Below are 27,778 nucleotides of genomic sequence, written 5' to 3'. Positions count from 1 at the left end.
AATCAACCACTATTCTTTTTAAAATTAGGAATATGCATGGTGTAAGAATATTTTTTACTGATATAATACAGATATTAAAAACTACACCTTGACAACACCATTAAATACAAGGTTAGGTTAAAAAAAATGCTTTAGTCACCTCAAGAGAAGTATTTTCTTATTGTATGTCTTTCTGTGGTACTGAATCCCAAGCCTAAAGGTTCCTACTAATATCATAATTCTTTACAAGAAGAAGGTGACAAATATATATATATATTAGATTAGGTATTTTCGTATTTGTTCTTTTAAACGGCAAAACAGCTGGCCAATGTAGTTTTTGGCAAACAACTATAATAGGAGTGCATTATGTAGTAGGGACTATTTTTGGCAGTGGATTAATACACATTTGGAACTAATTCTTTCATTGTTGGTTTTGTTCTTTTCATGGGATGTGTTGGCAGTAAAGATATATAGAATACTGCCAAAAGTATTTTAGTATTTATTGCTCTTGGTGGTGGCATACTGCCCCACTGCCCAAAAAAACATACTAGGAAATTAGGCTAATTACCACCAAATAGTGACGCTGGGGCATCCCCATACAACCTGCGTGGGTGTAACACGTGACACCAAAGTGCAGAAAAATTGTTCATCTTGTCCAATAAACTGTAAAACACTGTTGTCAGCGTTTCTCAAAATTGTTTTTATTTATATTAACCATTTATATGTATCCACAGCAGCATTCTTAATGATCCCCACTTTATATACGCAGTTTATTACAAAGGAGGGGAGGGGTGAGACCGGACAACTCACGCAAAACAGAAATAATGAAATGTAGCAAAGATTCAGGGAGAAAGAAGGGGTCGGGGGTATGTAACAGGGGCTGGGGTTACAGCCTGTATGAACATGCAGTCATGCACATTTCAGTTTATACTGAAGCCTTTGACGATTGCATCCACAGGATCGTATATCTAAACAAGTACAAAAAAAAAAGTACGCTAAAGCAACAGAAGCCAAATGAAGTTCATAAAGCGACAAAAGACCAAAAAAAAAAAACAACCTGTGCCCTCTGTTTTTTAAAAAGTTCCCATTTGACATTGTTTTTATCAGTTGCTACAATTCCAATCCAACTTACTGAATACCTTGCCACAAAAAAGGAAATAAAAATAAAAATCAATACCTCAAAAAACACAAAAAACAAAAAGATTTACACACATTACAACAATCTTCACTCAAACTCCCCAAAATTTACCCTATAATTGACCACAGCTTGCTCGATAACGAGAATGTTAGCCGGGTCTGGTCGAGGTTAGCGGTGAGGTTTTTAAAAATTATTTTTTTAGCTTGAAAAACCAGACAGCAAGGTGCGTTGGTGCGTTGAAGCCTGGCAGGCACATCGCCCAACTCTGCTGAGGCAGGTTGAGGATGAACTCCTTTAGCAGCAGCTTACCACGAGCCGCTAAAACAGGAGCTCAGAGATTATGTGTGTGAGTGAATAGAGAACTACATACAGCTTGTTAAGTCTTTATCCATGTGTAAGTAGATTTATGCCACTATATATCGATGATGTGTGTGTGTTCGTGGATGTCTAGTTAGTACTGAGTACACATCTAAATGTGCGTCTGAAGGTCTTTCATAAGTGAGTGCAGTCAAGTCCCCCCCCCTCCACCCTCCAAAAAGACCACCTCCAGATCTCCTAACATTGCACCGTTATTCTGACACAAGTCAGATGTAAATAAATGAGCACTGATGTGTCTTTTTTAGCTGCAGCTTCCAGCTACTCAGCTAATGTTCCTTGTGGAGTCGTTGGTCGGTTCACATCCACCTGGGACACCCCCACCCTCTCCCACCCCTTTCCGCCTCCGGGTCGCCAGCTTTCGTCAGGATTCCCCTTCGGTTCCAGATCGTGACTAGTCCACCTCCTCCATGTTGCTGTAGGATGGTGCAGCGCACTCTCCGGAGTGGGCGAAGAGGTCAGAGGGCACCTCCGGAGTCAACGTAGGCGGCCCTTCAGGATCCAGGTCGCTCCCGAATAGTGACTGGCTAGAGGCCTGTAAAATAAACCAGTGTTGACAATAAATCATGCTGGTTTAGTCATCAGGGAGATTTCATGGTGAAGATAAAAAAAAAGAAAAAGAAATAAAGTGCAAAAAGTCTCTGAACAGATGAACATTTTATTTCCAAAATGCTTTATATATTAGAAAGCAGCATTTTGTTTGAGGCATCTAGATACATTATTGCAGGAAGATTAAAACAAGTCATGATTCCTATTCTTATTACAGTACTTGCAACAAGTATATTACAGATAGACCATTATTTTCTCACAAAATATAGATCATGGTTAAACTTTCCAATTTACATATCTGACACACTGTTTCATCTTCAGTCAGGTCCGTTTCTATCAAGTTGATTTAAGGAAAACTCAAGTACAGTTTGTGCTGAAGGCTGTTTTTTCCTGTTAATCAAACTGTGCTGCTGTTTACATCGCCTACTGGGGGATTTTCATATTTTCAAGCTCTTCACCATAGTTAAACCCTTCAAAAGCAGTGTGTGTTGAACCACAGATTTTATTTTATTTTTTGAAACCTAGACTAACTTCAGCGTTGCATATATATCTGAATCAAGTATACACAGTCTGTTGATGCGCTCAGCTATGCCGAAAAAGCATTTAAGGCAAAACAGGTCTGCTCTGCACTGCCTACACACCAGAAGAGCACACTGGGATTTTTTTTCCTGAGACCCGCATCACATTTACACATACACACCCACAACCACTCCCAACAGCTGCAGCAGCAGAGCAAAGAAATTATTCATGAAATAGTTTAGTTGCTGAAAGTGATGACGACCTTAAAAAAAAGCTGTTAAAACATTCATAACTTATCTTCTAACATTCTATAATAAAATCAACTAGAATTTTAAAGATTTTGTATGTAATAAATAAAGAATATGTTGAAGTACTTCACAACATAGTAACTGTATTAGTTAAACATCTAAAAGCCCCAAAACTGCCCATAATCAAGAACTCTGGTGCTTTCTGCTCACATTTAAACACTTCTATACATTCAGAGGTGGACGGTTATTCCTTAGTTATTAATCTCAAACCTCTAGTTGAACTTGGCTGTGATGAGACTGCATCATCATCAAGCTTTGTCAGATTTTTTAAAAAGACAGAAAAACACGTCACCTTTTACTACAATTCACAACTCATCCTGAGAATTTCACCTAGCTATGGCTTTAAAATAGTACACAAGACATTTCAATAACATAACATAAAAAAAAACAAACGTATTGGAGGGAAATAAAATAAAATTACATGAGCAAAAAAAAAAAAAAAAAAACACCCAAGTGAACAACAGTACATATTGCTGGCTGGAAAGAAAACACTATTTGAAATCAATGTGTTCTATTCAAAGATGGAAAAAAGGCAACAAAGATTGGTCGCACCCAAAAGAAAGAAAAAAGATTCTTTCTTTTTCATGATACAATATTTAAAATGCATCACTCTTCTTCTCATATATACTCTCAAGAGTGTAGTGCAATAAATATAAAAGATGTCTGACAGTGGCTTCATCTGTAGCTTTAGAGCTTAAGTTTCTGTTTATACTGGAATCTTCTATCTGTCATAATATATTGATTATCAGCATATAAGCATTTGATATTATTACTACACAACTATATAGCATATTTGACTTCAATCTCAACTAAAGGTACGTTTATTAACTTTGTCACGTTTCTGTCAAACTACTGTTTCAAGATCAAGTATGAGCTATTGTGTGAGGTTAGTGTGATGAGTGTTGGTGATTAAGGCTGTCCCAGCTGATCGTCTGAGAATCGTTGTTGAAAACGTGACGCTAAAGACTGCATACATACGCGCACCCTGGAAGCAAGAGTTAATAATAAAAATGCATAGAGGCAATGTAGTGAATAGCTGACATTCAGGTTACAGGTACTGTGTGCTGGTCACAAGCACTCTACTGTAGCTTTAACTACCAGTTTGAGGGTAAAGAGTTAGGATTCAGAGGATTCACTTTGGACTCTCAGTGTGTGTAACATATGAAATAGTGTCCAAAGTATTTTTAAAAAAGGATCAAGTTGTCAAGTTTAAGTGTTGTAGTGTTGTTTTACTAACTGAAAATTGATGGATGACTCTCTTAAAGCTGAGCGTGTTACCATACCAATCTAAACCTGACCTGCCTTTTCTCTAGTTTCATATCTGACCTCTTTGTTTATCACCCAACAAGTGGCCAAGCAGCCGCTGCTCATGTCCAGTTAGATTTGTAAATAAGAGGATAAACCAAATTGACAATGAGGGCGAACGCGGCCGCCAGGGTGCCCAGAATAAAATATCGCACGCAGTCGTCATCGGGATAATCTGACATCCTCCGCCAGCGGTTGCGTCGTCGCGCCGGCCCTTCCGCTCTGTCTTGGTCTTCCTCTCTGTTCCTCTGCGTTTGGCGCCTCCGCTGCAGCCCAGAGCGGAACAGTCCGCGGGCGCCTTCGTCGAAGCCTTCCTCTTCTTCCTCCAGTTCCCGCCATATTAGAGAGGCCTGCGATTGGCGGAAACCTGGTGTCAGCTTCTGGGAAAAAGGCCTTGGTCTAACAAATACTGTGATTTTACAATTTTTTAGCTTTTAGATTTTTTTTTAGCTGATCTGGCTCACAAGTTTTAAAATCAGCCGGGACGATTAGTTAGAGACAAGCCTTCTCAATTCATAGTTCAACCACAAAATAAGACAGTTTGAGAGGTTTGTTTTCAGAAATCACATGTGGAAGAAATTCACAGAAGCACAAGATCATCTTCATTGTGCTCACCAAAGCTCTGTCCTGCCAAACCCCATGAAAATAAATCAATATTTTACTCATAATGTGTAAAACATATCAGAGGGAACCATTGAAGTGTATGGTGTGTTGACTTAAAAGGTAACCAATGTGAAAAGTGCTCCCTTTTATAAACACTACAGCATTTCTTTCATTTCTGTAGACATCTTGTCTGGATACAGAAATTAAAAAGTGTACCTTAAGAGAAGCAAGAGTCAGAAAGTAAAGACATCAAGAGTAAAAGAAATCCTGCTCTGAAGTGTTTCATCAACTGGCCCAACCTGCGAGATCCCACTCGGCCCACAGGCTTTACATTGTGATGACGTCACAGATTTTTAAATCAATTTTCAAATATGAAACCTCCATGGATCAAAAATTCATAACAGAAAGAGTCATAATTGAGCTTGTCTGCAGTTCAAGGTGCCCTGTCAGCAGTTTACATACATCTCTTTTACAATTGTGGTCTATGGGGGAAATTCTTTTTGGATCACTGGGGAAAATAAATCGGCTGATCGGCATGATCCATACCACTCGCAGTCGCTATCTTTCTAGGCTCAGCTGCCTGTTCAACCAGCAGAGAGTGACCCCTGGTGATGTGTGCTGTATACTACAACACATCACCTCAATACAGCATCTTGATAGAAAGAGGAGCGTCTGTATTTTTGAAAGTATTAAAAATGACACCTTCAGAATTTCCCTGGTTTACCATAATACCTTGATACCACCCAAGTCTAATCTGTATCTAATCTTCTCAAGTCAACCACCTGTTCCAAAACACCAACACTGTGTTTTTTCAGTTTGATCATCAGTCAGGTTTAAAGAACACCAAAAAGAAATCCTTCTATATGATTAAGAAGAAGCGGAGCACTCTGCTGAAGTTACTAAATGTCACAAGACGCTAATGCTGCCTGACAGCTGAACTTTGTTAGGTTGAGATTAAGAGAACATCTCAGAGACGGATCTACCCATTATGAAGCCACCGTGCTTTAGTTATTAAGCATCTCGGAGTACGCGCTCTTGTCGAGACTAATTGAAAAGAAGCGCTTGTACTTGGACGCTGTTAACATGCAGACTTCTCTCCAAGGACTGAAAATACCTCATTAGCGTCTGATGCATTTGACAAGTTTTTCCTCCAGGATCAGTAAAATTGAAAGCTTTGAAGTATTTGCTTCGTTCAAATATACATTTTACCTCATCTGCTTAAGGGTCTCGGTGTCTGGTGGAGTATTTGGGTTCATTTCTCAACATGGCGAGTACACCCTCATCCTAATTGGATGTATCTACAAATTGTCAATTCACTGGTGAGCATCTCAGGACTTCACATTAAATTTCACCCTTCATACAGCAAATGTTTAACCTGTGACTGCACTGCAACACTTTACACTTCTTTTTTTCCCCTTTAATGCCTTTAACCTGTTAAACTGGGTACTAATCACCAGAACGGTTGTGTTTGGAACAATGTTATTAAAAAGGTAGGGGTCGTCTTCTCACCCAAACGTTAAAAATAACAGCTTGTGTAAAATGCGAGGTATCTTCTGGTCTCTTATTAGTGTGGCGCCCTCACCTGGCTGGCAGTGGCTCCCGCGGTGGTGGGCGACTCGGCTCCGACGGGCCTGAGGAAGCGCGGCGGCCTCTCCACGGGGGAGTTTCGCCGTCGGTAGAACAGGACGTAGGCGTAGCGGGTCACCACCTGGCTCTCCTCCACCATCGTCACGGTGCTGTCGTCGAAGAGACGCCAGCCTGTACGGAGAAGAGAAGGTTGGTAACGGTGTTGTACAACAGAGGCGGAGTGGAGCACTTCATTCAAGCTTCATTTACTGCACACTCACCAACATCACTGCGCTGGCTGTTCTTATCACTGGGTAGGCGAGCGTAAGCCGTGTAGTGGCCTCCTATCATTCCTCCATAGTGGTTGATGACTGCATACAAGTCATAGATGGGGGGGTGCTGCATCTCGTCCTTCTGGCCAATACAGAACTTACTCAGATCCAGATTCCTGCAGGACAAAACAATATTACAGGCTGTAAATTCTACATTCTACTTACAGTACAGTGTACAGAGTACAAAGTACAGTGTAGAAAATAAGATCAAGTGAGACATACAACATAAAAACTTAAGAGTAAAGAAATACAAACAAAAGAATGCAAAAGCTAAACAAAAAAAAATTAAGAAGTGAGGAGTTACAGGTGTAATGAGAAAGGTTGACAATTTACCGCTACATAGAATATGATCATGAAAGTGGTTATTATGTTATGGATTATTTCCTAAATGATTTTAGACTGCTGGCATTTCTAGTGTGACCTGGTTGCAACAGAGAGGAGCTCTGAATCTACCTGAAAATATGAAAAAAAGTAGTTGTGGAAAGGTTGCGGTGGAGATCATTGGTGATAAAGATGAATATGAGTATGTGATGGATGTGTTACTGTGGAGCATTTTACCTGACGGGGAAGTCGACCATGTCGTTGATCTTGTCCCTCCAGATGAAGCTCCTGAAGGAGAAGCGTTTCAGCTGGATGATCAGAACGTTGGGAAGTCGCCACAGCAGCAGCTGCTTAGAGGCCTCGCGGTGTTGCTGGCACTTTGGACAGTACCTTTAAAACCAGAGAGCACATACACACCTATGCAGTCAAAAGTATAATATATATCATTTTTTTAATGCAAAACTAAAAAATATATCTTTGGGTTTTGAACTCTTGATTGGACAAAACATTTGAGACTCATCATCTTATGCTATAGGAAATTATAATGGGAACATTTGCCCTCATTTTTTAAATTTTTCTCACCTTTTAATCATGATCAACAGTCTGTTTTGACCTATTTCCTATTGTTTGCTCATATTATGTCTCACATAGAGAAGGACTGGACTAAAGTTATTTTGTAGGACAATTTTTAGGAGTTTCTGTGTTATTATTTAAGATTTATGGAAGTTGATCACTCTGGACTGTGAGAAATAAGCACACAGTCAACAGAAATATAAAGACACTGTTGCATAATTTGTAACAGAACCACTTCTTGAATGCACCTCCATTATCCAATCACAAAATAAGGATCCCTACCACGCCTCTTCTGGAGCCAGCACCTCCGGCTTTGTGAACAGGTTGAGGCACTGCTCCAGGGTGAAGTGTCCTGCTCTGGCCGTCTCGCTCAGTGAGCCGGGGTCTTCCTCGTACTCCAGCTCCTTGGAGCTCACCAGGACGTACTCCTTCAGACGCTCGTTGTTCTTCCACACCAGCTCCAGGATGGCGTCTTCGGGGAGGTCCGCCAGCGGGTCCTCTGCAGAGGGCGAAAGGGGGAAAAATCAGCTTAAAAACACTGAAAAACTTACTACAACTTGCAATATAATGACCAAATATGAAAACTGAACGGTTAAAAATGCAGGGAACAGAATGCTAATTGTACCTTTCTCATCTAGCCTTTGTTCCTTGTTGTTAGAATCCAGCAGAGTGATGTAGAACTGACTGGCGTGACCTGATGCCGCTTCACTTGGATGCTGGTACCCGGCTACAGCAGCTGGAAAGAGGCAGTAAGAAGAAGAGATCAGAAGATGTAGAGAGGAAAGAGGAGCTTTAAGAGAAACACTGAAGCGTTCTTCCCACCTTCTGGTCGCACCGCCTTCTCACAGGACGTCTCTTTTTCGGCGTGGGGGTCCAGAGAGGAGGAGGCAGAGGAGGTCGGCTCGGAGAATCCTGAGTCGGTGGTCCGCGTGGTGGAGAGGGAGGTCTGGGAGGAGGAGGAGAGGGCTTCTGACTCCCCGGAGTGGAGCGCTGAGGCTTGGGCGCACTCTGCCTGGGATTCGGGCGGCGCGGAGTGACTCTCCAGATCAGAGTCGACTGCCACGGTGCCGCTTCCGCCTGTGGCCTCGTCCCCTGAGCCGGGACCCTCGGGAGAGCCTGCTGCCATCGGGGGCAGGTCTCCCCGGCACTGGGATGTTTCGGGGGATGTCCTGCCTGACTGGAACGGAGGCTGGAACACGTTGACGGAAAACCTGCACATAGAGAGATATACATTAATAACCAAGTCATTGATCTGATTCACAAAATTCTGCTTATATAAACTTCTAAATTCTATATATATATATATATATATATATATATATATATATATATATATATATATATATATATATATATATATATATATATATATATATATATATATATATATATATATATATATATAAGCACATATACGCCAATACCAATATATGTCTGTGATAGGTCAGTAATATGGGCTAATCAATACATCAGTTAAGCTCTACTACAGGCGGCTTTAACGCGCTTACTAATGTAGCAATGAGCCAATAAATACAGAGGACAAGAAGAAGACTGTTAGCAAATGGCTGTGACCTTTCCATAAAATAACTCAAGCCCTTAATGAGACACAACACCGACATTTTCAAGCGCTATCCAATTTTTATAACAAGGTGTCCAAATGATGATGAGTCGAGTGGATCATGTAATGTTTCTACATCATGATGAAGAGCAGTTGGGCCCTCTGCGTACCTGGAGAAACCCTCTAGTAGCTGGGTGAGGCGGGCGTAGGACAGTCGGGATTCTGGCACGCTGACCAGGAAGGGCAGGCCCACGTTCTCTGTGTTGGGTCGACACAGACCCTTGTGATTGGGCCAGTGTGTCCTCTGACACGCTCTGAACACACGAGTTAAAAAAGGTTCATTAAAAAGTTCATACATTTAATTTGAGAACAAAATAAAAAATCCTTGTGTTAAAAAGCATTTTTCTAGCATCACTCACTGATTACAGTAGCCGACACGATAGCACCGGGTGCACCGCTTCAGCTTGTCCTCCTCGGACACCGGAGGCTTTAGGCAGGCGGCACACTTTGAAATGGGGATGATGGGGACCTGGAGTCTCTGTAGGGCAAACGGAGATACATGAAATCACTTTTTATTCATCTGTTAACGTTAATGTTCCAGATGTTTGGGGTTTTTTTTTACCTGCTGCACTCGGAGCAGCACCACTCTCTCCTTGGCCAGGTCTTTGGAAAGCACCTCGAAACAGAACAGCATGTCAGAGGAGGACACTCTGTCCAGGGAATGGGACGGCAGGAACATGCGCTCGAAGCGGTTCTTCCCCACCTGACGGGACAAAAAAGGAGTCCAACAATCAGTCCAATCTAATCATCAGACATTTTTTTACAGTGTGAAACGCTTAATATGCTAAATATATCTAACCTCTGTTAGTCTGAGGTTCTCTGGTTTGACCCTCACACTCCTGGAGATGGCTTCAAGGACTTCAGCAGTGCTAGAGTTCTCCTTGCTCACACTCACCAAAAACTGACACACACACAAAAAACATATAAGTCAGATATCTTTACATTTGCTTTCCAATTATTACATAGTTAAAGGACAATAAAAGCATGTTTTTAACATTTTTACCTTGATGGGTTTCTTATGAGGTTCCTTCGCAAAGTAGAAAACTGACAGCACTTTTTGTTTCTGGGGCAGGGGGACGGGCAGGTAGAGGAAGGGGTCAAAGGTGATGGACACCTGAAGAACATAGAGGAAAGAAAGAGAACGTTAAAGCAAGTAGATTAGCCATCACCTGAAGCAAAGCAAAAAATAAAACATGGTGTAAAGGTATAGAGTGTTACCTTGGAGCATGTGGGGCAGACCAGCTTGGATTTGAACTGGCCTTGGAAGAGGTCTACTATAAAGGAGTCGTTTCTCATCTTGTGCCTCTGCCATGCTTCCTCCGCCACCACCTGCACCAACACACACAAAAAAAAACACACCATCAGAACAAAGTTAAACTACACTGTGACTGAAATAAGTGTTATTTCAGTCATAAATATCGAAGTAAAGTGTTTATTTTAAACTTTTCAACAGACTTCCACAGCCTGTTTCCAGGTGCCCCGTGGTTAAGAATAACACCTACTTCATCCAGCCGACCGTCAGAGTCCACGGTCTCGGTGTACGGTTTATTCTGGATGCGGTTCAAGTCCTCATGGAGCCCGTCCAGCAAGAAAGCCATGAACTCCTGGGCGTCGTGCTGGGCGTAACCTGTAAACTGACTGGCTTTACTGGCCACAATTGCCTGTGAATAGAATAGACAAAAGGAGGAGATACTCATCATATACTCCTGGCTACATTCAGCATGAACACTCACCTAAACGGAGAGTGACTGTTAAATATTCGAGGATCACTGACACAGAACCTCTTGGGGTTGTGATGCTTGGATACCTTGAGTTTTGAGGGTTGGAAGGCGTGATGCGTTCCTTTCCAAAGCGCCCTGAGCAGCACAGCGAAGCCGATAGCGAGCCTGCCTCCTGTTCCCAGAGGATTATTGCAGTTGATTTCTGCCTCAAATGCTCGATCTGCAGGGACACACACACAACGTATGAGTGTGAGGCTTATGGAAGCAGGAGTCAGAGGCGAATCAGCAGCGACACAAACTTAACCTAAATTATCTTAGAATGAATTCATGTGGATGATTATGGAGACAGGACAAAAGCAGGGGCTCCTCCTTGTGTTTACTAGTGGTTATTGCTAGAATGGATGTAAGAAATATATACTACAGCGTTGCTTGAATGTTTTAAATGTGTTTAGTCACATCTCCTATTACCTCCTTAAAATTCCAAACATATCAAATCCCAATATCAAAAAGCCTTATTGTATTAGGTAAGTAGGTGACCTACATTTGGCTGTAATTACTCCACAGCCTGAACTGCTTATATTGCAGAAAGTGAAAACCTGGCTTATGAAGATAAAACTAGTGGAAGTCATTAAAGTTGCCCCTGTGGGCCACTTGTGTGTCCGTGTTAGCAGAACCTGAGACTACAAGTCTACAAGCAGAGGCAGCCAATATAACCAGAATTAATACAGCAGCATTACCTTTGGTTCTAAGCTCTAATACGAATTACATGGACTCAACAGGGAGCTGTCTGGTCGTAGCATGAATCCATAACAACATTAAGAGTTTAATTCATGTGATTAAAATGGCTTTACTATATCCAGTCTCTAACTAATCTCAATTTATTATATTAGGTTCAGGTGCTCCTCTGTTGCTCTGATTTTCTGTATGAACATAATACTACACTCATCTTAACAAGATGATTATTAAGATAATGTCTATTATATATAAAAATAAAGATGCTATTATTTTTATTATTATTATCACCACCATTATAATTATCATCATCATCATCATCATTAGTTATTTTTATATTTATTACCATCATCATTATTATCATTATTATCAATAACATCATCATGATTATTATTACATTGCTGCTCAACATAGTCGCCATTACCATACTCATTTATCATTATTATTATTACATCTGTACTATTATTATTACTATTACTATAAAATACCACAGATTTACACACACACACACACACACACACACACACACACACACACAACTTTAAACATCTTTCTCTACGCCATCACCAACTATCTTATATTATGTCATCTGTCTTTTTTTTCTTTTTTTTTTTTTTAAAAAGGAGTGAGGTGCAGATAGACTGTTTAAATCCAGTATTTACCGTGGAAGTAATCCCTGAGTTCTCTGGTGTTGGACAGGGACTGGATGACACTGTTCATGAAGCAGGTGTTACCCAGGTTGACCAATCCTGTAAAACCAGGCAGACAGACCTTCTTCTCCTCCTCTTCTTCATGACGCTCGTTGCTGGCAGGAGGTGCGTGGGTCATGGGCTGCACCATGCAGGTAGGCTTAGGCTGCAGACAGGAAACACACACACACAAAGATTTTCACCTTCACTTCCTTCTAGCAGCTGTTAAAACACATTTCTCACTCCATCCATCACTTCCCAAAAAAAAAAAAAAACCTCAACTGGACTCACCGCAGTAACAGCGGGCTCCGACTTGGTGATGGCGACATGCTCGGAGACGGTGCGAGGGCCCACGGTGTCCAGGCCCCCGTCCTCCACTCTGGGCGAGGCTTTGGGAGCCTTGGGTTTCTCCTCTCCCACCCTCGGGGGCTCGTCCTTGGCCGGCAAGCTGTGCTGGCTGCTGCCTGGTTGGCTTTTCTCCATGCAGGCGGGGCTGGAGGGCACCGCGACTTTGGCGCCACCCACTGCACCTTAAACAGAGGAGAATGCAGCTTGTGGTTAGAAGATGAAGGTCAGATAAGGAGAATTTGGACAGAAATGGACGTGAATGTTTAATACCGCTTCATGAAGACAGATGACTTTTGAAAAACATTATTAAATTCACATCATTAAATCAGATATTTAAGCTCATTACCGTTCTGTGCTGATAGATCATGTGGTTTATGCTGACTTGTATGTAACCAGCTGACTGCCACTATAATTATTTTAGTTCCATATTCTTTCCAGGAAACTCTCTATGTGAAATTATTAGGAATTTAATGACCTGTAAAATAAACTAAAACTTCTCTTTACTCATTTTGAACTTCTTCTTTTGCCTTCAGTTGCATTGAACACAGGGTTCACACACTCTGCAGGTCACATGAGGTTAGTAGGGCAGACTGGCACTCATATCCACTTACTGGTTAAGTTACAGAGTACAAATTCCTGTCATTGAAATCTTCTAAGTCTAAAAGCACACACACACACACACACACAGTAAACACACAAATAAATAACGTAAACAGTGACAAGAGTATGATTTCTTGAGACTGTGGGTGTCACATTTCACCCCATGTCATACATGAACCTATATTTTACAGTATGTGGTTTGAACAAATAGAAGCCTGGCCTCAGACCTTGTGTGGCAGGGGCCTCCAGACCCCCCCAGCGCTGGCTGTGTCTCTTCTTCAGGGTGATGTCCAGTCGGGACGGGGTGAAGGAGTAGCTGCACTGTTCAGGCTGGATCAGGTTCCTGAAGCCGGGGGACAGAAAAATATACACAGTTTAGATAAAAAGACAAAGAGTTCATAAAACTGTGGTCAGTGTTGCAATTTCTCACATTTATCATTTTCCAGTAATGTGACGCATGATGAATTGTCTCTAAATAAATGTTTAACTACTCACATTCAGGTCATGCATTTAAACCAATAACTAGAAACATGACAATTCTGCTTTCCCCAACTGCCCATTTATTCAATATATTTAAATATTCAATATTTTAAATTTTAAAACTTGAGGCGACTGGCAGCACTTACCTGAGTTTGACTTGCCACTTGAAGACTGTGTTTGGTCCACAGTCTGAATGAAGCCGTAGAAAGTTGGTATCACTGTAAAAAGAAGGAAGACAAATCTCAATCATTCACTTTGTATGTTGAGTTTCAAAGTAGCATCATCCTCCCTCAACAACAGTGTGAAAGTCGTAGAAAAATCTTGTTTATTAGCAGTTTTGTCTCATTTGTGTCTCATTAAATCATTCGTACAAACAGCACTGTCCAACTTCTGTCTGTGGATGTGTTGCTGTGCCGTTTGCATGCTTAAAATAAAGTGCTAAGCCTTTTTAATCAACTGGTATTGCTATCAATGACTAAGCCGGCTACAACTAGTTTCCTAACTCCTTGAACCTTGAACCTTGTAAACTGGTACCTTGTCTGGAAGATGAGGGTGAAGTCCTGCTCCCTGAAGATGACCCGGGCCGTGTCCCTGCAGATCCCCTTCATGTAAACGTTGACCACCATGAGGTCCGTGCCCTTCTCGTACGAGTCGTTCTTCACTAACTGCAGGTTGACCATCGGCTCCGGGGCTGCGGGGAGTTAACGCAGGTGTCAAACAGGCTCATTTTAACTGCTGAATACAATCGATGCTACAAACACTGACTGACTTTGGTATTTCTACATTATTTATAGATTGTGTGGATTGTCATATATAGTAAAAAGGATCCATCTGGGATTTAAAATTAGAGTGAAAATGGGTTTAGAGGTGCTGGATTTTAGGACTTCCACATCTCTTGCAATTTTACAGTCCGACAATAACATATACAAAAATGTGTGAGGTAATCCATCCCCAAAACCTTCTCCACTGACCTTCCTGTTGCTTCATTTCCAGAGGTGGCTCCTCTTTCGACTGGTCCCGCTTCTCCTCTCCGTCACTGCTGCCCTGCTTCCGGGTTACACCGGGTTCGGCGGCTGTGACGGCCGGTGCTGGATCCGCCTCTCTCGATCCCGACTGCTGGGTGCAGGTGACGGCGTCCCGCTCCGATTCCTGCTCCGCTGGCTTTTTCTCCGTCTCTGAGTCAGTTCTATCTCGCTGCCTCTCCGGAGAAGCTGAGTCGGCTTGTTTGTCGAAGGTGACGGGTTTGAGGCGGTCGCTGGCGCTGACGGGAGCTGCTGGTTGGCTTTCGGTGCTGCTTGTGGTTGTTTCAGACCTGTGCTCAGTGACTGGAGACTGCTTCTGCTTCTCTGGCTCCTGAATGAAAAAAGACACAAGATATCGGACATGAGGAGAATGTTCTAGTGTGCACAGTACAAAAATAAGATAAGTTACCATTTATGTAATTCTAAGAAATAATGAATAATTAACTGTAATTAATCTAAAAGGAAGCAGTTGTTTATTTGCAGTTTGAGCTTTCTAATGGTTGAATTAGCGAGTGACTGATATAGGGCTACATTTTTGATCTACTTGGGAGAATCTACATAATCTCCTGCTACACATTTCTTTTCCATTAACTCCGGGGCTGCTCTATTCTAGCATTTTATTTCTCTCTTTCTATTTTTCTGTACTTTGTTTTTATTATTAGTGGGGTGGGGGGAGGTTAATTGTATGTTTTAATGTTTCTCAAATTACATATTTTTCTGTTTTATGTAAAGCACATTAAGTTGCCATTGTGTATGAAATGCGCTACATAAATAAAAAAATAAAATAAAAAAAAATGCTTCACAATAAAAGCATCAGTGGAAAGCTGACTTAACAAGGCTCTGATGTGACTGACAGTAATCAAGATGCATTCAAATAAACCGGAAACATACAGGAACATACATGATAACACTACAAACCACAAAGATTCTATTAGAAGCTACAGAAAAAAGACTGAGAATAGCGACAGAGGTTTATCTGCAGAGACAGTGAGGGAGGGGGTTTGCTGTTTCTCATTATGTTTAATGAGATTAAGTCTTAGGTGTTTTTGCTAACTCAGCAGAAACTTGCAGAGCCCACAAAGGTCAGATGATGTTACTGGCTGTAGGTGTGCTGTACTGTATCATTCACAATGCTATCGTTTTTAATCATAGCAAAAAATGTATTCTGTTCCGACTTGCTGATATGATGACGTCATACCGTTAGACACAGCAACAACGAACATGATGACTGAAAAGGAAAGTAACATTGGTACAAGCTCTATGGTGGACGGGTTTGTTCCAAAAAAAGGGAGTGACCTCAGTGGTGTGGAAGTGTTTTGGTGATAAAAGATAAGAAGAGCCAGTGGACTGTAACAACTAAAGGGACTAATACAACAAAGTTATTTCACCACCTCATGCATCCAGACTACTGGTTGAGTGTGAAACATCAGTATCCTGATGTTATTTCTAATCACATGGATGGTTCCATACTGCATTCTTTGTGCGTATAATCATCATTACTTTCATTGAATTGGGTGATAATTTGTATTTTGTTTTATAAAACAGTCAAACCCAGTAGGACAACAGGTGTGATTATGTGCTGCCATTCAAATTATAGAAATGGCTTCAAAACAGTATCCTGACTAAATGTTGACATACACCAGTTTGTAATAATCCATAATAATCCTCATCATTTCTACTTTTTAACTCAAAAATGAGGTAATGAGGTAAATGAGGCCTCTTGACCATCTTTTCCAAGAATGAGTGTAAAACTTGTGGTAATAATAAATAAGAATTAAGTTGGCTAAAAAGGTCTAACACAGAATTGGGTGATAACTTCTACTTTATGCTTTATAAACAGTCAAACCAGTCAAATCTGACCCGGGAGGACAAAAGTAACAGTCAACTGGAAGACAACAAGACGGTTATTAGTTTATTTTGATTAATTGGCGTGAGAACAGCTGGTGCAGCTGGTGCGACAGTAACATTTTTCCTCACCTGAGTTTTGTTGCTATGGCTGTCATCAACATCATCATCAGCAGCAGCAGCAGCAGCAGCAGCAGCAGCAGCAGGTTTCTGCTCCTGCTCGCTGCCTAGCCTCTCTGCTTTGTTGTCTCCATCTCTGCGTTGTGTCTGTGGGCTCCGACCAGCGGGCGGGTGTGTGTGTGAATCTCTACCGTTAGCTGCTGTAGACTTGACTGCGTGCGTGTGCCTGTCGGGGGACGGTGACTTTGCCGCCTCCGCCGCGGTGGTCTTGGGCAGCCGTGAAATGGCTCGCTTGGCGCTGGGTTCCTGAGCCTGCTGGTCGGCTTTGCTGACGGCGGCGGGCTTGCTGGTGGCAGTGGAGTCGTCCCCGCCTCCGCTTTTCACCCCTGCGGAGGCCTTGTCGCCCGCTTTGTTTTTGAGGCAGCGCTTGACGCCGCGCTCGGCTTTGCCGCCACGCCTTGGCTCGCCATGAGCGGGTGAGGAGGGAGGCTGAGGCTGGGGTTGTGGCTGTGGGGGGGTGGGTTTGGGTTTGGGTTTCTCTGATGACTGCGAGGCAAAAGGCTTCGTCTCCTGTTCCTTTATGTTTTTGGTCTCTGTGGGTGGTGCCTCCTTCTCCTTCTTGTTTGACTGAAACAGAACAGAGAAAAAAGTAACATTAAAAGATCTGAATGCCACTTATCAAAAACACAGTGAATTAAGAAAAGTTAAACAACTTACTAATATCTTTATTGCTTCTAGAACTGTAAAGTCACTATTTAAACTCATCTCCCAAGAAACTAATCTAAAATCTCAATAAAAGAAATAATTCCAGACATCCAAACAGTTTTCAATATTCACTATTTTTTCATTGTCTACTCATAGGCTACTTTTGGGGACAAATTTCAGACTTAGGACCAGATAACTGGGGGTGACTTGTGAAATTGGAGACAAAAGCTGTGTCCCCAATTGGGAAAAGGCTGATTTTTGGGGTCAGTGGTTAAGATTAGAGGTTAGGCAAGTAATAGTGATGGTTAGCGGTAAATCTCCAGAATGGAAGTCTATGTAATGTCCCCAAAAGTGACCATGGTGTGATGTGTATGTGAGTGTGTGTGTATTGGAGGAGCTCAGCACTGCCCTCAGTCAAAGACAGTTAGTAGTTATCCCTACACATAACTAACAAATAATACAATATTATGCCAAAATACTACAATTAACAGTGCAGATGAATACACAGATGTACTCATATCAGAACAAACAGGATCACCTGCTTCTGTGAACTTCCTTTCAGTGGTACATGCCTCACCTTTAAACAAGGCCAGGTGTGAAAGGGAATCCTCTTGTGCATAACGAGCAGCAGGAAACCTCCCTTCTCCTTGTACTGGACTCTGCTGCACGAGGCCTCGATCTCCTCCTGCAGTTGGCAGCTCCACTGCCGTCCATCTGAGAGGAGAAAACGTGCATACGGGCGTTATTACACTGATACGATCAAAAACATTGTAATATATTCATTTGAGTTTCTGCTGCATGCCACTTGCCTGGGAAGCACACGTTGCAGTGCGTGTCGGTGAAGGTTGTGTTGATATCCTCTATCCTCTGCACCCCCTCCCCACAGCGCAGTTTGACAATCACCTCGTTGGCATTCTGCTTCCAGTCCACAAACACATCTGGAACGGGGGAAAAAAAGGAACATTAAGTCACATTAAACCAAAAGAAGGAAATTGAAATATGCACTTCCTCTTTCCACTATGATCATAATATATTTATTACACATTCTATTGGCTGTGTAGAAAAGACTAAGCAGTTGATCCCATCTGGTAAATATGGACACAGGGAAGGAAGAAATCTACAGCGCACAACAGGAGGCGAGTACGAGCAGTGAACACACCATATATGTGCTACCCTGATAGAATATAGACACGTGCGCTGAAAAGCACCTGCTCGCACATTCACCAGGGCCCATACCACTGCACTCATGTGCTCAAGTGGGTCAGTCCGTAGCACTCATGCAATGAATTCAGCAAACGCAGAAGCGACATCTAAAATTATCTGAGCCATACAGACTGTATGCAGAATCAACCATGACATGAAAGCAACAATACACACTATTGAACAACCACCCCCCCCCCCCCTCCTCCACACACACAAACACACACTTTGAAAGGCAGATTCAAAAGCAGAAAAATATCCCAACTATGAAAATCAAAGTAATCCGCTGTGATACCATTTTTCATAGTGGCCTCAGAGTTGTGGTAGCTTTTCAAAATAAAACGTCATCCCTGAAAGAGAGCTCCAGATTTCCCTGCTAGCAAAGAAGTGGCATATGGATTGTGCGTACGCTCGTATTCCTATTTTGTCTACAACAACAACCAGAGAGAGCCGTCCTCTCTGTATTCACTCAACCTCTCTCTATCTCCAGCCCCCTTCTCTCTCTCTTCCTCTCACTCGCTCTCTCTCTCTCTCTCTTAAATCATTCCAGGAAAGGTCACAAGCAACACCCAATCCCTTCCAGCTGGTGACAGTTGTATTGCCAGTGAAGACACGCCAGTGTGCTCTCATGACAGACGGGACACTGTGTTAGTACCAGAACTAATGCAAAACTATTACAATGGAGTTTACATTTCTATCTCTTTTAATGTAAACTGATTTTTTTCATAATGGTGCACATAAGGAAAAAGAAAGATTTTATTATAATAGTCAGTACTGCAATGACCAACAATGGACACAACAAGGTGCAACACCTAATGCACCCAGGTATGGCTACATTCAAATTAGTGCACTGATCCTATATTTAAAAAGATATTCATCTGTGTGTTAACAACTAGAACCCTGCTATGTAAAACATTTATTTTAATTGTTTCCTATGGTGTTTTGTATACTATCTAATGTGGGAGGAAACTACTGTGGAGGGGCCAAAGCCTAGTTAACAGCCAAATACAATGAATGCCTCATTAGAGTAAGTAAGTAATAATTACATAAGTGCATATTAAAGCAATCATAATGACTCAGGTTTTTATCCACTCTCAATTGAGTCTTCAAATGTACTGAGAACCTATTAGATTCATTACCACATATGGTTAATGAAAGAATATGAATAACTTAAGTATCTTAACTAGTATATTAATGTATACAGTGCCTAATGATAATAATTTGCCTGTCAAGCCAAACCACTACTAATAACTCTAATTATAATAATAATTCCTACTAGTGAGTATTTGGCAGGTATTGAGAAGGATGGTGCAGAGGAGAGAGAGAGAGAGCGAGAGAGACTACAGTGGCATCATAAAGCATAGATGCCCCAAACAAAGTAAAGTGTGTACACTTATAGCACTGCCCAATCAAAACACAGCTTACTTCCTGTTTCCAGTAACCAATACTATATGTGAAATATTGATCCAGCAATACATTAACCAGAAGGCCGCTGAAATGGACTTACATTTCCATGAATATTGAACATTGCATTAAGGAGGCTGCTATCACTTTATGTGTCCACTGAGTGGCGCCAGAGAACACAATGTTCTCACAAGGATTAAAATAAATAAAAAACATCATTGTGGCATGTGCAAAAGTTATGGGACCCTACATGGTCAGTACTTTGTTTGACCCCCTCTGGCCTTTTGTAGCCAGCTAAAAGTCTTTGAATTCTTACATTTTTTGGGATTTCCTCCAATTCTCCCTAGCAAAAGCCTTCCAGTATTCTTGGGCCATCTTGCATGCACAGCTCTGTTTAAAGATCTACCCAAAGATTTTCAATAATGTTGAAGTCAGTGGACAATGAGGTCCATTCCAAAACCTTCAGCTTGCGTCTCTTGGAAGTCGTCCATGGTAGATTTCAAGATATATTCAGGGTCATTACCCTTTTGTAGAAGCCATTCTGTCTCAGCTTTGGCTTTGTTTTTTTGTTTTTTTACACATGGTGCTTCCACAATTTGTTGGAATTTAGTAGAATCCATTCTTCCCTCCACCTGTGCAATATTTCCTTGGCCTCTGGCTGCAACATGATAGATCCACCTCTATGCTTAACCGTTGGCGAGGTGTACTTTTCATGAAATGCTGCTTAGTTTTATCTCTTAACATACCTTTGCTGATTGTGGGCACAGGTAACTTTTTCCTTCTACTGAAACAAGGTTTTGTGTGATCATCTCTGCCACACTGTAACTGTGAACCACCAGTTCATCTGCTAAATCTTTCTGCAGGGTTTTTTCAGTCAAATTCAGGTTTTTATTTGCCTTTCTGACTAGTACACGAGCACTTTTCTCTGAGGGTTTCCTTGGTCTTCTAGATCTCATCTTGTTCTCCGCAGCTGTCCTAAACTACCATCTGTTAATTACATTTCACACTGAGAAAACAGAAAGCAGACAACTCTTTACTGTCTTGTTATAGTCTTACTCTGCATTGGGGCCATCAATAACTTTGATTTTCAGACACTTAGAGGAACCCAGGGTTGCTGAGCGTTTGCACAAGGTTTGAGGAGTCAAGTGTATTTGTAAAGCTTTGAAACTGGAACCAGTTGACATTTCCTAATGACAACTGTTGACAGGCCTCAGGCCTAATCAGCTGATTAAGGTCTGAGACTTTGTCAAATCGGAGCCTTTGGAACTCTTCGATGCCTGAACCTTTGCACACACCACAATGATGTTTTTATTCATTTATGTTCAAATGACATAAAAAGTAACTATGCAATAATGTTTGCTGAAAATATTATGTTGTTTTCATATCCTGGACAAACTGTTTTATGTCTTTTCAAATGTCATCAAAAGATCTCTTGCACACCTGTGTAGTTTTGTTGACAGGTGTGTTGGTGGAGTGAACACGTTTTAAAAAGGAAAAAGAGAACACCTGCACACTGTTTCACTTTCTCATTAAAGATACATTTTAATAAATACAATACATTGTATTTATTAGAAGGTATATACCTGAAGTAGGTCAGTGACCGAAATGTTGTATTTATTAAAAAGGTATATACCTGAAGAAGAAGAGTATTAAACAGTATCTTTATTGAGCAAGTGAAGACAGAATGCAGGTGTTCTCTTTTCCTTTTTAATACATCTTTTCAATTAAAAAAATTAACAATGTTGTTTGTCAAGGGGTGCCTGACCTTTTGCATACATCTGGATTTATTGCATCTGGATTTGTACTTGGACCAGTGTCAGGCATATTAGTAACATGAAGCAACTCAATTACTGTTTTTTAGTTATTTCACCATTTACATCTCAGACCTGTAATAATTCCTGTAGAAGAGAAATAAATTTAGCCTGTGGGGATTAGCAAGCAGATTTGTTTCTGCTACTAAGTAGCACCAAGTGTTCAGGGAGTAAATGGATGTCTTAAGCAGAGTGGAAACTACAAATCAGTTTCCTTTGCAAGGATTAATGTGAAACACTTTAAAGACCTACCTTTGTTTCACTACAATAAAATGTGTCCCACACAATGTGTAACTGTACACATCTCTAAAAACACACAGCTGGGTTTATTGAGCCTACCACTTGACATGTTGGAACAAAGACACGTTAACATGTTTCTGATTGCTAACCACATGCGTGGAGACATTGAAAAAAATGTAAATAAAAATCATCTGAATGGAAACTTCCTTCCTCCTCACAAGTGCTACAATGAAAGGTATGAATGTGTATAGAGGACACACACACATATATGTAAAATGCTGACTGAAACAAATATTTTCAATGATACACACCTAACCTCCAACAATAAATATAAAGTACAGTGTGCACAGAGGTCAGCTCATACAAACGAGCTTTCAGGCAGCAGCATAGATTGAAAGAAAGTATTAAAATCTATATAACAAGAGACTGCGTGTTGTATTTTACACAGTGATCACACATGACTGTAAAATGAAACATGGTGGTGGTATGGCATGTATAAAGATCTCCTCCTGAGTAGCCAAAGTGTGTCTTTGTTTTATGTGAAGGATATTTTGACAGCTCAATATGTGGAAATAGCTGCATTCTCATGTAACACTATCCTAAATCATAAATGTGTCAATAAATGACGACAGGATTTACCACCAGCCATAAAACACTCAACACTGTGATCTCTGTCTAGACACATTTCTCAATAATGAACCATTCACAGGTCTTGCATTAGCACCTGGCATTAATTAACTGGTTGCAGGTTTTAATTACCTGTATTATTAACAATATGAGATCTTAATATATGGAAACTATAGTTAAATAGGAGGGGTTGTTCATATTCAACATTGAACAGACCTGAAATCTGACAGCTGCAACATGTGTCAACAATGTGTCAGTTTCATTTTCATCATGACTTAGAACACAACAGTGAAGGAAACTAATCTCAAGTATGTATGATGATTTGACGCCTACACAACATGTATTGAAGCCTCCTCTTGTCTACCTTGAGGCTACCGTAGCCACGACTAGCTCAACACACAATCCAGTCAAGATGTCATGTGGGTAATGTAGGCGGCTTTGACAAGGAAGGTGAATGTTTGGAATAAAAGTGTTTACTGACTATGTTCATTATCTGTGATATGAAACCCCTTTTCTCGCACATTAAAATATTGAGTGTGCATTCTGGTAATCTATTTTCTGACTTCACTAATGTTTAGCACTGAAACTGAGAGCATTGACAAACAGGAACAAGCAATGTGCTGCTCTACATTACGCTGTCCCATGTTACATTTCCATTAGAGTTAAGTATTTAGATCCCTTTGAGACAGGGCGGTTTGTGACCGTTTACAGCCTGTCATGCTGTTATCCTGCCTTACTGTGTACAATACTGCTGCTAAAACTGACAAATGTTATTATTGACTCCTGTGCTCCTCCTAATATAACAATAAATATCTGTTGTAAAAAAAAAAAGCCAATTTTTAAACAGGCCTCTTCACTTCAGTGTGTTCCAAACTGCAATAACTGAAATGCACACTATATTTGCATCATGTACTACACTGAATTATGTATAATACCTATAATGTCATATGGTTATAAGATGTTATTCCATATTAATCACCAGGTAGCCATTTAACCCAACAACTAATCTGTTCATTCATCAGTAACAAATGTTTTATTGGTTGCAACACTTACCTTTCTTCACCTCTGCAATAACTCCATCAGCTGCTGCTGCAGCTGCTGCTGCCGCCCTCTTGGCCTCTCTGCTCTCCTGGTTAGCCCTGTCCTTCTGCTTCTTCTTGCTAGTACTGGAGGTCAGCTCTGAGCTGTTGTCCCTACCGCCGCCTCCCCTCTGCTGATGCTGAGCCCCACCGCGACGGCCTGCCGTCTCACTACCAGCCACGCCGCTGCCACCGCTGCTGGCCATCTTCAGGCACTTGGCACTAACAGGCCGCCCGTCCCCGGAATCACTACCGCTGCTGGGGTCTGGATCTGAGGTGTGCCTCTTCCTACCTGGCCCAGCTATCTTGGCGATGATACTGGTCTGAAATCTCCCAGAACAGAATCAGGAAGGCTAGGAGGGGAAGGGGAACCTGAGGAAGAGAAGAGAAACAGAGACAATTATGGGGAGGAGACATTAACTGCAGTATTCATGATTGTCTTGCCTCACTATGTATCAATGAGTCTACCAGTGAGTAAAGTTTACTAATACAAATTTGGCTTGTTTGTAACATGCACACAAACACACAGGAGCAGAGTGTTTCCCAGCTTAAATGCATAACCAGAGGAGCGTTTTTATCAACTTCCACCAGGTTGTATGAGAAGTAAACACTCATCTCGTCCAAAAGGAAGCACACTGCTCCACCGTTAACTGCACTGACGTTAAGCCTTGCCTCGTTTCCTTAACATAGCATACATGACAAGCAGCTAGCGGAGGTAGTCAGATGACAAACAAAGGACAATCGCTAAATCAGCCATTTTTTACCCGGCGACCGGTACAACACGATAACTACAAATATGCTTGATGTTCATTAGCCAGCTAACAAGCTTAACAACGCGGCTTCACGTCTCCACAGTTGTTAGCATGTTAAAGTGCTAAGTTAGCCAGTTGACTGCAGAGGTTCGTTTATTTTAAGGAACACGTGTTTGGGGCTGTCATGTGCCTCTCGATATGAGACATCCACAACAGTCTGTGTAGCCTTAACCTAACATTGCTTTTAGTTATGTCAACCTAATGTATTAGTATTAGCGAATTAGCTTCAGTCAACCATATAATAACATTGATGTAGTGTAACATTGGGTGACAGGGGTTAATACAATTCTTGATAGGTATACTGTACACTGTATAGAAGTCAACTGTTTTGACTTCTTAGACAACGAACAACCAGTTAAACAGACTCAGAGTGCATATCCTGCTTGTGGTTAACCGGTAAAATCACTACACTTGATCCCCAATCGCTGTCTCCTAGCAGTGCGCAAGAAAGGTGAAACAATCAAACGCTCCTTCGAGTAGCTAACGCTAATGTCATTAGCCACACACAGGCTAACGCTAGCTGGCACGAAACGGTCGACACGGCTTCCTACTGTAAACAAACAACTCAGGCGTGACATCCCGTGACACTCGACGACAACTTGCGATTAAAACACCACATTCATATTTCCATTAAAAGGAAATACTGAACTGAATTTCGATCCGTGCACACAATGGCCGAGCGGCTCCTTCTCCTGCTTCTCCCGGCGGCTAAGCTCCTTCACGGCCGCGTAGTCCACGGTGTTTCTGGAAGTTTCTCTCCTTTATCCGGGACCCATTTCGGATAACTTTGAGCAAGTTAGTTTAATGGTTCAAATACAAGACAACAATTGAAAAAAACTCCTCAGTTTCTAGGTGTCATTCGGCCTCCGCGGGTCAGGTCCTACTTTGTTTGGAACAACACACACTGCTGCCCGGCCGAAGTGCGCGCACTGGTCACTTCCTGTGCGCGTTCACGTGATCTGTAGCTCGCTCTCTCGCTCTCTCTCTCTCACTCACACTCACTCTCACTCTCTCTCTCTCTCTCTCTCACTCTCTCTCTCTCTCTCTCTCTCTGTCACTCACACACACACACACACACAATATTGACCGTTTTTCAATTTATATAGTACATTGAAATCAAGCTGAAACAAATAACTTGGTATACAATTATACATAATATCATTTCTATAACCAAAGTCTTAGGGGCCTCAGACCAAGGCTCCAGAAAGCCTCTGACTGTCTGTTGGCAATTACTTTATGGTAATTTGATTAATGACAAATCTGCACATTGTGGATGTCAGCAATATGTACAATGTGTACACAATATATATGTATGTGCCAACATGTTTCCACAACAGAGACTGTCCTCTTGTATCAGCTGATATCCACTCATATGACAACACTTTATATGGCCCTTTATTTCCACAGATATTCTTTTGAACCCTCTGGTGCCAGGGCCATAGCCATTATACATCATATATTTTTAGACAGGGAGCCTGTCCCAAATGGCACCTGTGTCATCCCCTTAGTCTGCACTAAAGTGATGTTGACAGTGATGGTGCAGACCTGTGGTGTCCCCTGCTGTTGTTGTGTCCTTCTCCTATTTCAAACTCTTGTGGTAGAGCATGACTCCACACATCTCATCACCTGAGAAATAAATCACATCACTTAAAACAGTCTCACACATTTCTCTTTGTATCGTTTCATGGTTATATATGGTTATATTTTATATCAGGGCCCCATATTACAAATATGTTTAAGAAATTGCTCATTTATGTTTGAACTTCACCCCTAGGCTAATTAGTGTTTCTTTGCTTTCTTTTACCTCAGCCTTTCATTGGGTGTAAAATGATATTAATGAAGGAGGTGACTGTTGATTTCAAGTACACTGAGAAAGATCATCATTATTTATTTGCAACATAAGGCTCCCACTCAGAAAAGGCAATTGACAAAAATGATTAATTAAAACGTGTTAAATTGATCAACATACTGAACAAAAGTACAATGCTTCATGGTCATAAACTATATATACAGCTAAACTATACAACTGTAACTCCTTCACTTTGCTTTCCTCTTTGAATTGGCCTTTTTCCTCTGCCAACTCTGTGTCTTTGTTGTGGTGTTGGCCCTGCTCTGACCTGTCACTCTGCTCTTAATACTGTCATTCACAATGATCAGTCATTAATAAAGAGATGCATAACACCTGCAGCTTTGTCATAGGGCACATCAAGGACTCAACAACACAACACAAAAATAGAAAATGAGACATCTTACATTGGTGCAGACCCTGAATGAACACATGCACACATTAGACCACAGCACTGCGAGGTTAGAAAATAAGACTTATCAAGCATGGAGGCGTCTTAAATAGATCACACTGCATGTACAGTATACATCTCTCAAAACGTGGTCAAAGAAGCCACTTCAACAAAGAAGTTAAGTTATCAAACCTTTATTCACAAAACTGTACACTGTAAAACTTTACACAAGCTTCTTTTGTTTTTTTTTTTTACTTTGGCAATTAAGTTCTCAAAACCATGTGGCTGCCAGCTGATAGGGGGACAGTTTGTTGGTTTGTTACATTTCCTAAAACACAAATTGTCATGCAAAGAGTACATGAGTAAATTTCCAACATACTGGCATATTATAAGGCACAATTAAACACTGTATTTTTCATACTGTATTGTATGTCACATCTGTAGATCTTTTATTTTATGTCACAGTATATTTGATAAACATTCACAATCTGTCCAAAGGTTAAAAAAAACCCAATGCCTTTAAAGCTAACTAATTAGCATGTTAAATCTTGTTTGTTAAATTTCTACAGAAACTGAAATGTCAATGCCAAATTGTGGTTTTACAAGGGATTGTCTTGTACCTCTGCTGGTTGCCTGGCAACCTCCTAGGTCCAACAAGACTCCAATAAGTCAGATATATAACCTTTTAATTAGTAACATGTAGAGATGCTGGTAGGCATACTTTTTTAACCCTTGGACAGAACCAGGCTAGCTGTTTCCCCCGATTCCAGTCTTTATGCTAAGCTAAGCTAACTGTCTCCTGGCTTCAGCTTCATATTGAACAAATAAATTGGATAGTGATAGCAATCTTCTCAGTTAAACTTGACCAGACAAGTCTGTTTTCAAAAATAACCTCAATCAAACAAGTTTATTACCTTAAC

General features: G+C 41.2%; 1 protein-coding gene across 4 annotated transcripts; it reads right to left on the bottom strand.

Moving 5' to 3' along the window:
* Positions 1–1,838: 1,838 nt before the first annotated feature.
* usp19 (ubiquitin specific peptidase 19) lies at positions 1,839–25,545 on the bottom strand. Of its 4 annotated transcripts, none has more exons than XM_053317260.1 (26): positions 25,271–25,545; positions 23,784–24,181; positions 18,258–18,386; positions 18,026–18,162; positions 16,756–17,370; positions 14,728–15,109; positions 14,291–14,447; positions 13,903–13,974; positions 13,504–13,619; positions 12,620–12,858; positions 12,302–12,494; positions 10,994–11,127; positions 10,689–10,847; positions 10,405–10,515; positions 10,190–10,300; positions 9,986–10,087; positions 9,749–9,889; positions 9,546–9,664; positions 9,297–9,440; positions 8,391–8,779; positions 8,194–8,304; positions 7,851–8,067; positions 7,233–7,385; positions 6,624–6,790; positions 6,359–6,534; positions 1,839–2,027 (listed from the first exon to the last, which is right to left on the bottom strand). In XM_053317260.1, exons 2-26 carry the CDS (start codon positions 24,013–24,015, stop codon positions 1,887–1,889), a joined length of 4,647 nt encoding a protein of 1,548 aa, XP_053173235.1. In that variant the 5' UTR covers positions 24,016–24,181; positions 25,271–25,545; the 3' UTR covers positions 1,839–1,886. The 4 variants fall into 4 exon arrangements, with proteins under 4 accessions (XP_053173235.1, XP_053173236.1, XP_053173233.1 ...); XM_053317261.1 differs by having other exon boundaries at positions 12,620–12,852; XM_053317258.1 differs by lacking the exon at positions 1,839–2,027 and adding an exon at positions 3,990–4,523.
* Between the last annotated feature and the right edge of the window lie 2,233 nt (positions 25,546–27,778).

The sequence above is a fragment of the Scomber japonicus genome, chromosome 4, assembly GCF_027409825.1.
Source record: "Scomber japonicus isolate fScoJap1 chromosome 4, fScoJap1.pri, whole genome shotgun sequence".
Classification (NCBI taxonomy): Eukaryota; Metazoa; Chordata; class Actinopteri; order Scombriformes; family Scombridae; genus Scomber; species Scomber japonicus.
The sequence above is the reverse complement of the archived record's forward strand: the minus strand, read 5'-3'. Positions and strand labels throughout refer to the sequence as shown.

Bases quoted from the DNA above. Each gene is read 5' to 3' on its own strand.
- usp19 (XM_053317258.1), bottom strand. From the start codon at position 24,015: ATGGCCAGCAGCGGTGGCAGCGGCGTGGCTGGTAGTGAGACGGCAGGC. The intron at 12,859-13,503 runs GTCTGAGGCCAG...CCTCTGTTTAAG, and splicing joins GGAGGCCCCTGCCACACAAG to GTGCAGTGGGTGGCGCCAAA. The intron at 7,386-7,850 runs GTAGGGATCCTT...CTGGTTTTAAAG, and splicing joins CTGGCTCCAGAAGAGGCGTG to GTACTGTCCAAAGTGCCAGC.